We start from the raw sequence: 14,283 nt of genomic DNA, 5'->3' as shown, positions 1-14,283 counted from the left end.
AGATTTAAAAAAGGATTGGGAACTATGTCTCACGTCAGTGCATGCTTTGAGAACTATTGTGACAATGAAAGAGCAACTCTAAAAGAGCTTTTTAGAGTTTTTTTATTTAATAGCTGAAACTATTATTTAATTGATTAGCATTTTAAAGTTTTTAATTATGAAATTATTAAACTGAAATTAATTGGTAAAATATTTTGTAACTTAAGTAAAAAGACAAAAGCGAAAGAAACCATTATGAGTGCTTAAAATCATGTGCAAGTATGAAGGTTGGTATGAAACTATATTGATTATGTACTATAGTTAAGACCGCTTAAGTGTACTTATATCTGAAAACGATTTAATAACGTTCATAAATTCGAAACAAAAAACACCTTCTCAACTTCCCACATTTATTTCGTCTGTACGAGTATTAAAACTTTTTAATTTAATACTCAGTAACTTAAAAGTACTAATTGATGACTACTTTCAATAAATCCATGGCTGGTATTCGAATGTTTTACTCTCATAATAAACTTAAAATCGAAATGTTGCATTATTAAACTACGAATAAATCGAAAATAAATATATATCTCTTACGGACATTTATAAATGCATACTCGTACGCGAATACTTCTGTATGTGGCCATATATAAAAGTATACTTTTCACTTTGGGACATATTTTAATTTGAATCTGGTTTTAAGCACCTTTAAGTGTGCAATGAAAAAGAATTTTCAAAAACAAAAAAAAAAAAAATGAATTAATTTACAAATGCATTTAACACATGCATATCTAGATGCATTACGATGCATTTATATACGATGTATACATTGAATCAACAGTTTAAAAGAAAGTATAATAAATTCGGAATAAAAGTATTCCCCCGTTCATATAGAACGAGCGATCTACTACTTTTTAATATTTAAGTTTAATGATTTTATTGCAGTTTCGTTATGACCCGATATGACAATCTTTCAATTGCTATGAAATCAGAGTATCGTTATTTCCTTGTTAATATGCATATCGTACTTAATTTGCATTATAAATGTGGATAGTTGATAAATGCATTCATAGCCGTATTTTAAATGGAACAATTATGAATGTCATTGCTTTTTAAACAAGCACATTATTTCTCGGTTCTGACAAGTGTGTCCAACCAGGATTCAAATACTGAAAGAGCCTTAATTTAGTTTGCATGAAGTATTGAATATGAATATTGCATATAGTGCAATGTTTATTTGTCTGTTCGGTGATTTATTCAAGTGCATCATTTCATCATGAGTACATATTCAATATGGGTTTTCTGTTATTTGGAAAAAAAATATTTTAACAACACAAAATGTTCACATTCCAAAATATTCACAATTCATAGCATTTAATATATTTATTCTACTCGTAAGCTTCTTTATAATTACGCCATTTGACTCCATTTGTTGCAGCTTAGCAAAAACTTTATTAAATGTTAAATATTAAATTTTTCTTTAATGAATATTTAACAGTTTAGCACTACATTGTTTTACTAGAATATTACGGATATGCGTATTTTTATCAGTTGGATGCTGCAAAGTGAAAGTGAATTCTTCTGTAAGTAAATCCACAAGTCAGTTTATTTGTTTTGCGAGTAAAACCTAACTCTGTAGATTGAGGAGCATTGTTGTTGCTTCACATGTTTTGACTACTTTGAAAGAAAGAATTATGCCTATTATTAAAATTTATAAATAAAATTAGAAAGTTAGTTTTGCGTGATGAGTGTTGTAGTCCTTTTAGAGATACTAAGAGTTAGAGATACTTCACACGTCGATGAAAAACCAAATGAAACGTTCAACGTTCAAGAAACTCAACAGATGCCGTTAATAGTGTCAATACTTGCCTGGCATGACACTGTATTACTTATTTCGGTACCCGGTAATAAAATTACTAGATCATGGAAGGTTCACTTAAGGAGTTACTGACCATATCTTAATCAATCTATAAAAATTTTTATTAATTGACTTTTTTGCTGACCATACAGCTGTTTTGATAATTGCCAAATACTCATCATTAGTAGGCTTAAAATTATATTTATAATTTTTTAAGACTGCATCTTCTAAAGAAAGAGTTCGTACCCTGCCAAATTTAAAATTCAGAGGCAGTGTTTATTACCAAACAGTCCCAGAGCCATACTTGACTTAATGTAATATGCAAAATTTACTAAACTTAAACAAAAGGGTGCATTTTCAGTACACTAAAAAAATTAAAGAAGCATTGAAATTAGATTAGTCATACATTCATGAGAACCCATGGAAAGATAACTTAAGCTATATTAGACTCATCTAAATAGCAACTATAGTGAAGGAAGCCGGTTTGTTTGTGCCAACAAGTGGATTATGCAGATGTTGCCAAGATGAAGAGGAGGTAGAAACTAACAACCACTTCCTGTGTCTTTGTCCTGAACTGTAGACAAGGCGACTTCAATGTCTTGGGAATCGCTTTTTTGCTGACTTGGCAGAGATAAGGAAAGCAAACTTAACGGTTCTCTTCAGCTTCATCTGGAAAACCAAATGGTTTAACAAGGATAACAAAGGTTAACTAAATATGCCTCTCCCGGCAAATTTTTTGAGGCCATCACAATGGTAAATATATGCTTCCGCGTAGAAGTGCTGACAACTGTCAGCACACGCCTTCTGAACCTAACCTAATAGAAGGAAAAGTATATTTACAAAGAAATTAATTTACTGATTAATTTATAAATATATGTATATAACTAAATATATTATCAGGCTGAAACATTATAATATAAAAAATATAAAGTCTGTAGTCAAAATGCAAATGAAAAAATGGATAAATAAGTAGACAATCTTTTGCTTTATAGTTTCAAAAATAAAAAATAAGTAATACTTAGAGAGTACACTTCCTGTCATTACAAATTTTAATTATTTTGGTTAAATGATGAAATTAAAAATTTTGACGGTGACTAATAATTTATAAATATTTATAAATTAAATACATAGTTTTAATAAGTAAATTTAAAAATAATTTCTTTTTGTATATATTGTTGTAGTTCTTAAATCAGATAAGTACCACTTTTAGGTAAATTTTTTTAAGCAGAGAAAACCAGTTAGATCTGGTTTTTTATTTTCCAGTCATTCTTTCATTTGACATTAAATTATTTATCAATAAAATTTTTATCTCTGCACTTCCAATTAAGACTACTTTGAAGAAAAGCTAGAAAAGTTTTAGCTCCTTAATCCGCTTTCAATAGATAAAAAAATATTCTACTCATCAGTTTTAGTCAAACTGGAGGAACTGACAACTGAAACTCACAACAACATCAGCCAACTGGCAACGAACGGCTTCTTATCGATGGACTGCAGTGTTTGTTGGGATTTTCTTGACTGAAAGACACAAAAACTCAACACATTCTGTTCTGGTCGCTTAGGAGCGCTAATTATTTTCACTCCTACGTTGGAGTGTAAGTGATATCACAGCAATTTAAATTATGATAAGTCGTAAATACTTCAAAGTTTGTTAAGAAAATATTAGAATTATAAGTAACAGACATTTTAGAAGTCATTTCTGGCATTGTTTATTGCAATTCACCCAGCAAACGAAAACAACAGCTTAACAGGGAATGGACAATGGGCGATGGACAATAGATATTTCCGACGTTCATGTGACTGAGCTTTTAAGGAATTTTCTTTTATTTTTAATTGTGTTGTTTGATTAAAATAAATAAATTTTTTTTAATCAGTTAAAAGCATTTAGTCTCAATAATATACATGAATACTTAAAAAAATATTTAAATCACTTATTTATTTAATCGCCATTTAACTAAAATAATAGAAAAAAATTTCATAATTACTTAACTAACTTTATAAAATAATTATTAATTAACACCAACCAGTGCATACTGATCAGTTATCACAAAAAAAAATCTTACTTGAACGCGGTTGTAACTATAATCGGTTTTTTTTCATAAACAGTAATCCTCCTTAGCTGGTCCATAACTAAAAATTATAAAAATTGTTTTATTTAAAAAAAAACTTTTTTAATAATTAAAGTAATAAAAGTGTGATACTTACGACAATGAGAACTCATGTAGCCACTCACCATATTCTCTTTCCCATCCTATCCCACCACATTCTGGTAGATATATTCTACAGAGTGTACCACCTCTGTCTCCATGCTGTCCTATCGTCCAGTACCTTGTTAGAACCATTAAAAGGAGAATAGTGAATAATTTTTAAATTCAAAAATTACGCTTTTACCAAGGAAGTTCTTACCATCGAATATCCATAAGCAGTGGTCCATTGAAAAATTTTGTTTATGTACCAAAAATAAATTTTGCACTCACTGTGTTATTTTCAGAACTTATGAATAAACCACAGCTATATAAAATTACTTAACTATAAATTAACGTTTTTTCAAATATTAATAGCATTGTTTGTAGACTTTATTTGAGCTTGTTTGCGAGCTTGTTTGAACATTTTTGCATACTACTGAACTCTACAGTCGTCTTAGCGGGTATGAGATATAGACAGCCATTAATAATGTAAATCTAGCGCTAGTTAAAATAGCTGTGTTTATCAAAAAATACTCGTTTCTTTTAATAAATTTTAATTTTATTTATTTTTATTGAAAAAATAAGTGTTCACATTTCATCAAATGACGATTACATGAAAGAACTGTGAGTGGTAGACGAAAATTTATTTTGCAAAATATCTGTAAATTGTTATCAGTAGTAAACAATCTACAGATATCTACTACTCAAAAAAAAAAAAACGAATTTTACAGTGCAAAAATTGTTATCACTGTTAACAACTAATGGAGGCATGTAATGAAATATAATAGATAATAGTAAATAAAAAAAAAATATTTGAAAAATATTACTATATCTTTTTATTTTCGAACTAGTAATGTATTTAAGAAACACTATCGCGATATATTTAATTTCAGTCCATTATTTTACATAGCAATCCAATATTTGGCTGTCCGTCCGGTGCTGTGGTAATATGAAAATATTTTTAAGCATTAGAAATATGTTAATTTTAATTATATATTATGACTTATGTATCAAACTTCTCCAAAATAATTTTAAGTATTTATTAGCTCAAATAGGTCTGCATGTTATATCACGTTAATTTTATTAAAAAATTAATCAAAACTGGCAACTTCTGTTGTCTCCTACAGAAACTATACAGAGGTTTTGATCGTAAGATGTATTCAGAATAAAACTGTAGGATAAGAAAAGTTTTTGTTAAAGGAATAATTTTTAATAGAAACAATTTTAATTATTATAAAATTACAATAAATAAAACAGAAATTAATTAACACACAATTTAGTTTATTTTTAATACGAAATTAATTTTAAAAAGAAGTGGTCATTACCAAAACAGGAAGAACGATTTTGTTTCTAAATATGAGTTAATAAATTCTGTTATCGACTCTTAATATTAAAAAATATGTTATATGTGTTATTCTATATATAATAAGAATTTTAACATTAGTTTTCTATATCACTATCTGATGATTCTGATTGATTATTATCATTCGAAGTCATAGAGTCCGATGTGTTCAAACCATTAAACAGTCCAGATAAAGCATCTAGCGAACTATTGATGTCACCACTGTTAGAGAGCATAGTTCCTGAAGCAGGTGTGACCCCGAGCAATCCTATAGTGCTGATGAGACTATCCAAGGCAATCATTTCGTCATTGGTTGAACTGTCTCTATTATTGGTGCCATGAGAAGTTTCAGAGCGAGACGTGGTGATATTATTGATATTGCTAGTAGTATTATCGGAAGTGTTGTGAGGGCTTGAAAAAATAGTAGAACACTGTGAACCACTCGCATCAGTATTTTCTGAAGAATTCTGTGAACTCTCTGACTCATAGCTAGAAATGTTCACTGCGGTATTAATATTACCTGCGCTACTTGATGCAGTGTCAATATTTTCTAGTGAATTCTGTGAATTCTCTGATTCATAGCTAGAAATGTGGATTGCAGTATTAGTATTAGCTGCGCTACTTGATGCAGTGTTATCGGTACTATCGGTGTTATCGGTGGAGGGTGTGCTGTAAACTGTAGTGCTAGTGCTGCTTCCACTGCCTAGCAGCTCCCTGGGAACAATTGAGTGACGAAATTGATGATTTTCATTATGTTGTTTTGGTTTTTCGTCAGTGTTTGTGATAAACTTGACGAAAAACTGAGGATCTAACAGTCTCTCATCAAATTCAGTCTCCGCGAACCAATCAATAGGCGAATCGCATATATCGTCATCATCTTCATCGTATTCACCGTCAGAACCAAGACTGTCATTCACAGTACTTCGTGCCTCAGGGCGATTACGACGACTCTAAAAAATTGAGTGTAAATGTTGCAGCTATAACTACAATTCATATGTCTGATATGATACATTATATTTGTTATATAGTGACAGACAAGGTATTAACATCATTTTTGTAAGGATATTCTACTTACTCTATCACGCCTATTACGATTAGACGCCATTTCTGCTGTCTCGATAAGAACCAATATTTTCTGTAATAATTTTTTATGAAATGAATAAAATAATTTTTACACTTCAATCAAAAAGTTTAGTATACTTCATGCTTACTTAGATTTTTCTGATTAAAAAAATCTATGAAAGAATCTAATCTAAGAATAGAATAAAGTTACATTACCTCAACTATAAACTAGGTGTTAAATAATCCTTTTTTCACTCCAGTTTAGCCAATGGTTAGTTAATTGTAGATTTCATTTATTCGATGAATTTTGGTATCCATTAAATATTTTGTTCTGGTTAGTTAGTCAGGACTTTGTGTGAAAATCAGAATCACAGAGCAACAAAATTAGATTTTGGAGGTTTCGATTAAGCAATCAATGGATTTTATTATATATAACCAAATGTAGTAATACAAAATAATTAACCAACTTCACCTAATGCTGTAAGTTTATTATAACACAAAATCTGAAGTTAATATTTAATTTTAAAATTTTGAAATGTCAAAATACTGTCACAATTTTTTAAAATAATCAGTTTACTGACAAAAATCGTTCGGTTGAAATTATCCAGTCTAAACGTAACCAGAGACTCTCCAGTTAAATTTTTTATAAGCGAAAATATTGGTCTCTGCTTAACAAAGACATCAAGACAGAAATCTTTGTTCTAATTAATGTCCCTGAAGAAATTTAAGAGTATAGTACGTCCTGCCATGGACTGGAGTTGTTTTTATATAGAGATACATATATGGTACTGATAATTTATATAGATACCACATGAATAAATTAAAATCAAATTAGAAACTTTTTTAAAAGATTTACGATCTGTTTCACAAATATTTCTTTTACTAAGCTGGATTGTTTCGCTCATTTTAATTCTATCAAAATAGAAATAGAACCAAGCTAAGAGGTCTATTATGTCGGTTCTTTATTAATTTAAAAACAAACGCCTTTCTAGTGAATGTCTCGTCTTTGATGTCTCAACAGAGCATTATTTGTGTGCAAAACTTTGTCGTTCCTCTCTAACCTAATATAGGATCTAATTTATTAGTAAAAATATTCTATACTACTGAATATTGAAATAGAATTATCAGCTTTTTATTATATTACTCAGCCTTTTCGTATTTTATTTTTATTTGAGATCATTTAATAGTTATTATATATGATAAGTCAAGGGTTACATTTAATTATGTATATAATCATATTTAATCATGTATTATTGGACGTAATCATTTTTTCCTAAGTAAGTGTAACTTCAATTATATATGATTCATATTATAAATTAGAATTATATTATGAAGTTTAAGCGGTATAATTGAATCAGTGTTAGGTTTTCCTATCTCTAACGTACAACCTCTGTTCAACTTCATTCAACATCAAATTACTTTGATAATTTGATCAGCAGATCGGTTATTTCAAGTGAACGCAAAACTGACATTTAAGATGGGAAGATAATGCTACGGTTAGGTGAGGTAAGGTACGGCAAAGTAGGGTAAGATAAGAAAACGTACGGAAAGGTAAAGTAATGTTTAATGGATACCGGGGTGTCAGTGACTATTAGATAGAATATACCTAGACTACAGCATCAGCTTTGTTGTGCCAGAAGATTGCAAGCTGGAGTTTATTTAATATCTTTAACTATATTATTAATAGATATTATTAATAAGTAATTTTTATTTATAGCAAAAATCAGGAAACTTGAATTATTACTTTTTAAGTAATTTTATATTGAATTATGATTTACTGTATTTTTTATAATTTTAGCTTTTTTAGTTGAAATACATGCCTAATAATTTTTTATATATTTTGATATCTTTTTGACTAAAGGTGAGCTTTGTGATGATAGTATCTTAAATTAAAAACATCATATAATGTGATTTATATTACTTATCTTAAATTTCTGTTGTGATTTCTTAGCATTACAATTTTGAATAAATTTTTCAAAAATTAAAAAAAATTTACTTGTCGGAAACTTGACTAATGCAAAGAGAGCATTAAAAATATATACCAATACTTCTTATGAAAGAAGTATAAATATTTCTTTTAAGTATATTTCAATTTAATTACCAATTTAAAGGTTATTTGATATTAATTAATTTTATTGAATTACTTCATATTATTTTAATATCAAAATGCTGATAAAACGCAGTTCTCAATAAACACCACAATTAATAGCAAATTTATGTCTGTCCGCGCATATAACGGAAAAAAAATATTTAGATAAGAATTGTTAAGATATTTTGAAGTCTTTTAAGTTCACACGGCACACGTTTTCAAAAAAAGAATTATTCACTATACTTACAATGACGAAATTTTTTTAAGATATTTTTTTTTTATTAAAAACTATACTTTAAATTTTTTGTTTAGATTGTGAAATACTATCTGGAGTAAGCAAGAGTATATTGTATTAAAAAATTAATAAATAATGCCTCTACAAAAGCGTAGTATTGAAATTTAACAAAAATATAAATAAGTTGATTAATCCAATTTTTCTATAGCTGATTTAACGACTTCATTTTAATACAAATACAGCAAATGAATTTATTTCACAGCAAATTAACAAAACTCTTAGTTCGAGTACATACAAGTCAATTACGGCCCGGATCACTTGTCTGATGAACACTAATGCTGAGCTACAAATCTGAGCGAGTACAAGTTCAACTCTTGGTACTCGCAGTCTCCAAAAATTACTTACAAATCATTAAATATTAGAAATAATTCCAAGACTACAGATGTTGGGTGTTTGATAATACTCGAAACAGCTGTATGGTTAGTCAAAAATTCAATTAAAAAAAAAAAATTTAATAAAAATATTTGTTGTTGCAATTCAATACTATTTGATAAAAACCTCTGTATTGAAAACTATGGTTTATATTAAATTCTTTCTGTAAAGCCAACATTAAAAATTAATTTAATTTAAAAAATAAAAAAAAAATTTTATTGAAAATAGTTTTTAATTCAAATTTAATTTTAATTGATATGAATTATGCTAAATAACTGCTGCTGTAGAGAAGAAGTAAATTTGTTTATATTAAATGCATCTAACCCATTTCTCAAATGAGTAACGCATTTCTCAATGAGTAACACAATTCAACAATGGGTTAGATACCCATCTCTCGATGGGTTAGGTACACCTCTCTAAATCGGTTAGATACCCATCTCTCAATGGGTTAGATACCCATCTCTCAATGGGTTAGATACCCATCTCTCAAGGGGTTAAATACCCATCTCTTAAAAGGTTAGATGCATAGAATGATGCAAACCGGAACAATGGTCGTAATTTTTTCTTTCAGAGTTGTAAAAAACAGCCTTCATGTCTTGTTATATAAATGACGATTATCTTTGGTCGTCCAAGGTCGGACGACTTCTGCATTTTTAGTATATGAGCAGTTGTATTTAAACTCAGCAAATTTATTTATTAAGTATTATTATTATTTATTAATTAACAAATTTTTAATCTTGTTAGAGGAGAGTTACTTTTGAAGTCATTTCTAAGTTTAAACAGAAACATGCTATAATTGTTCCAATGTCTTGATATTTGCTAAGGACACATTACTAAACCCGTTGAATTTTTATAGTCGTTTATACAGGAACAAGCAATACTTGCTTCAATGTTTTAAAAGCTAGTAAGGACGATTGGACGATGGAGCGGATGATTATTGGAATGATTAGCTTATCTGAACGAAAAAACTAGCGTCAAAAATAAAAAATGGGTTAAAAAGTGATTTAAACATGAAATGATTAAACATGTTAGCATGATTTAAGCAATCATGCCACCAAAAACTATCGCAAAACCATAGATAGCGAAGTGATTATAATCTCGCCCACATAAGAGAGTAAAGGTTTTTCCACAACTGACTCCAGAATAAAACAAAAGGAAAGGAAGGACGCATTACAAAATCCACTGCAACAACAAGAAATAACAGATTATAATGAACTCATGACAGATATCGTTTCAAGGTTACCATTTCCTATAGAAGTGTCACCTATTTCCTATTAAGTTTTGACACCATCTATACGTTATCATCCAAATTTTTTAAGTGATGTAATAAGTCGTGCTAATTCGGTTTATCTGCTTATAATGACTTGATAAAATAATTTTTTATATTTAATTTTTAGAAAAAAACTTCTCTAATGTTCTCTAATGTGCGTTTGATAATTTTTTCAAGACCATAAATTTTTCAAACAATTTTCAAATAATTTATTAATTTACGAAAATTACAAACTACAAAAGTTTCAAAATAATATGATAAGAAATTTATATACATATATTTGTATAGATATAAATAACTATGAACATATGAATATATATAAAAATATCTTTAAAAGGGATTTTTCTATTCAAAAGTGATTGAAATTTTGCGCAAAGAAGAAGTTCAAAAGATACTTGTATTTCACTTGTGTTTATTACATTTTGGTTTAAATACTTCCCGATATAGTGAAATGTCAGTACTGCACTGCAATAAATTACTATATTTAATAAATTGAGAATGACAATAATATATGATACGATATGATATGAATGAAATTTTACGATACTATACAAAATGTGTAAGTGGACTCAGCGATAGAAAAATTTTATCTTAATTCCCATTGACAGCAACTCAACAAAATAATTGTAAACACTTGTGGCAATTGATATCGTTTCGATATTACACTCAAAAGTCAATATCACAACGAAGAAGGCAACCCAAGAATTACTGGTGAAGTTTTCTGATTTTGAACTATTGATTTTGATTTAAGTTTCATTGAAATAACAAATGAAACAATACGTGAAGTCCTGTAAAATATTTAACATTCAAATTTATTCTATCACAAATAAAACCTCGAAACAAATGATTTTCTCTTACTCGACTATTATTTATTGTAGAGTAGTGTAGTTTATAAAACTAATACTAACGTAGATATAGCTCTGGCTACTGAGGCCTTCATCTATGTGTTATAACAAATTGATAGTAAATGCTTATAATTATATGGCTGTATCACAGAAATCCTAACAGTGCATTGTTAACTAAAATACCATCTTACAAGACTGGGTATACTTACGGTTGCAAACTGTACATTCTGTGAAGAGAATGAGGTGTAGGCCACACATGTGCTGATAGAGTGGCCTTCGCTAATGCACATACGGAATAGGCTCCTGGGAATGTATATTCTTATGGAAGAGACAATAAAACTCTGTAAAGTAGGTTCTACACTATATTTTATTGGCACTACAGGATTTAGAGACCTCCTCTAAACCCAGAAGGGGGCACAGAAGACTCGACGGTCAGAGTGCCACATTTCCTAACAATAATAAATAAATAATAATATAGCTATATGGGATGTTTATACAATATAATACGTATGTATAATATAATACATACGTATTTATTGTTCTAAAACTAAATGCCTTGTGCTGTTGGGCAACCGAATCTTCATCTTATTAAATGATGAATTAACTTAGTCCGCTACGAAAGGGTTAATTTATATAATTTTATCAGTCGCCAACTATTATTAAACTTATTTTAAATAAAATGTATTGATTTTTCATTAAAATTTGTTTTTTTTTGTTTACTTTATGAGCATTTCGGTAAACATTTATGAGCACAGATAAAACATAAAATACTTGATCCATTGTATTAGATAATTTATTAGCTTTTGAGCTATTTTTATCCGTTTGAATTGTTGTAAAATGTACGGAACTCGGAACTGTAATGGCTCGGCTTCTGATAACTCCTCGCAATTGCCAATGCTATCAGTTAACAATTAAAATATTACGTCCGCCTTAACGAGGCTTATTTGTTATTCACTCTGTTATTACTTCATAATGGGTTCGTACAGATAAATTCAAAATTTTCAAAAAATTTTACATAAACATTAAAAAGAATGTAGGCTAATTAATATAGAGTTTAGAGTACTAAAAATGCGATAAAGTTTTTACAGATGGTTGCCTGACAGATTATTTATTGTTTTGTTTTAATTAGTAAGAGTTTCTTTTATTTAACGATATCAAAACAACGTCTTAAGAATAAATTACCAATGCTCTATGGTATGTTCGTAACAGCGACCTTCATCGTGACTTGCATGGTCCAACAATTGCTAAAACAATTCACTGTAACACAGAAGCTTCATTACTCCTGCAAACAGAAAACCTAGCACGACGGCTTAAGAGCACTAATCCATCTGATTTTACTAATTAAATTAAGTATTAATCATAATACTTTAAAAAATATTATAGATAAGAATTAATATCAACTATTTTAAGTTCCCGATATAAAAGTATTATAGATATTAGAGATGATAAATAATAGATGTAGGTAATAGATATTATAGGTATTATAGATATTATAAAATATTATAGATAAGAATTAATAGCAACTATTTTAAGTTCCCGATATAAAAATATTGCTAATTAGTTATAGTTTCAGTAAGTATATATATATATATATTACTATTACTTTTTATATACATATTAGGGTGTCCCAGGGTATAAGGCCGATTTGAACTACACATACTCCTTTTTTTCTATTTGATCGTAATAACTGAAATAACAAATAACAAATATTATTATATTATTATTACATTATTATTATATTATTATTATATAATTAATATTATATATTATTAATATTATTTTATTATTATTGAAGACATTTCAGATCTTAATGTTTATTCGGTTAATGTTTATATATCATTAACTGCTCTCAGTGGTTTGAAGAGATTTAAGATTAACAGGTGATCTGCTCATAAAATGTGTAAATATAAGAAATGCTTTTAAAAAAAATGATTAACAGGTAAATAAGGGACTTCCTATTACAAGGAAACAAATTTAACGCATTGGACCCGATATATCCATAAATATTTGTACCTATTATATTATCAAGTGCAAAAAAATAAAAATCTAGTAATTATATCATATTTTCATGTGTTATTGAATTCAAAGAAAAAATTTATTTTAATAATCAAAAATATTATTTCATTTGAAATTTTTTTTTTGTTCAGTAAATTTGAAATTTTTTTGCTCCTTAATATTGTTATAGAAATCAATTTATATAATTTATAATTAGCATTATAAGCATGAATGCATTTTTTAAATTCTTACAACGATTTCGCCAAGTCAATAGAAACCTCAAACCAATAGAAGTGTCTAAGGCTGCTGGGGCGATTTGGCGACGTATGACGGAGGCGGAGAAGCAATACTATGCCCACTTAAATATTAATCAGATTAAAGGCCCAACACCTAAATTGTGCCAAAAATGTGGCAGACAAAAGCGTAACAAGCCCCCTGGTCTAAATGTTAATAATCCAGTGCATCCTAAAAGAGCAGATAAAGTCAAATCTGTGGTGAAGCTTAAGCCAAAAAAGAAGCCTATAAAGACAAGTGAACGCCATTCGCAAACTTTTAACTAAAAAGAAACGTATGCAGACTGGATGGAGATGGTATTTTTTTATTTATTTATAAATTTAATATTCAGTATATTATTTTTTTACATGTATAATTTAGAATTTGCTGGCAAATAACAATCCGTGCAAATAATAACCATGGCTTAGAAATTCGAAACTTACATCCAGTCTCTTAAAAATGATATGATACATCTGAACACCTGCGATGTCTCATCAAGAAAAAATGCTCTTATCCAAAACGTAAGTGTAAAGTTTATAGTTAATTAGTCATTTATTTCTTAACGATGAATTTGTATTCGTGTACCGGTAAAATAATGGAATCAATATGAAGAGTTTAAATAAATTAAACGCTATAGCAATAAATCCATCTCTATGTTATTATGGACCAAATGCAAAATTTCATAAAGTAATGAAGGTGGTATATGAAATGAGCAGGTAG

At 28.6% G+C, this 14,283-nt stretch overlaps 1 protein-coding gene and 1 long non-coding RNA gene across 2 annotated transcripts; one reads left to right on the top strand and one right to left on the bottom strand.

Moving 5' to 3' along the window:
- Window positions 1-5,460: 5,460 nt before the first annotated feature.
- Window positions 5,461-6,906, bottom strand: LOC119688251 (dentin sialophosphoprotein-like). Its single transcript, XM_038102931.1, has 3 exons — window positions 6,641-6,906; window positions 6,438-6,497; window positions 5,461-6,312 (listed from the first exon to the last, which is right to left on the bottom strand). Exons 2-3 carry the CDS (start codon window positions 6,465-6,467, stop codon window positions 5,461-5,463), a joined length of 882 nt encoding a protein of 293 aa, XP_037958859.1. The 5' UTR covers window positions 6,468-6,497; window positions 6,641-6,906.
- Window positions 6,907-13,469: 6,563 nt separating this feature from the next.
- Window positions 13,470-14,274, top strand: LOC119689773. Its single transcript, XR_005253479.1, has 3 exons — window positions 13,470-13,880; window positions 13,945-14,084; window positions 14,176-14,274. It is a non-coding gene; the product is annotated as an uncharacterized LOC119689773 (long non-coding RNA).
- The last annotated feature ends 9 nt before the right edge of the window (window positions 14,275-14,283 follow it).

This window comes from Teleopsis dalmanni, chromosome X (assembly GCF_002237135.1).
Source record: "Teleopsis dalmanni isolate 2A chromosome X, ASM223713v2, whole genome shotgun sequence".
Taxonomy (NCBI): domain Eukaryota; kingdom Metazoa; phylum Arthropoda; class Insecta; order Diptera; family Diopsidae; genus Teleopsis; species Teleopsis dalmanni.
This window is presented reverse-complemented; position numbering and strand designations above follow the sequence as displayed.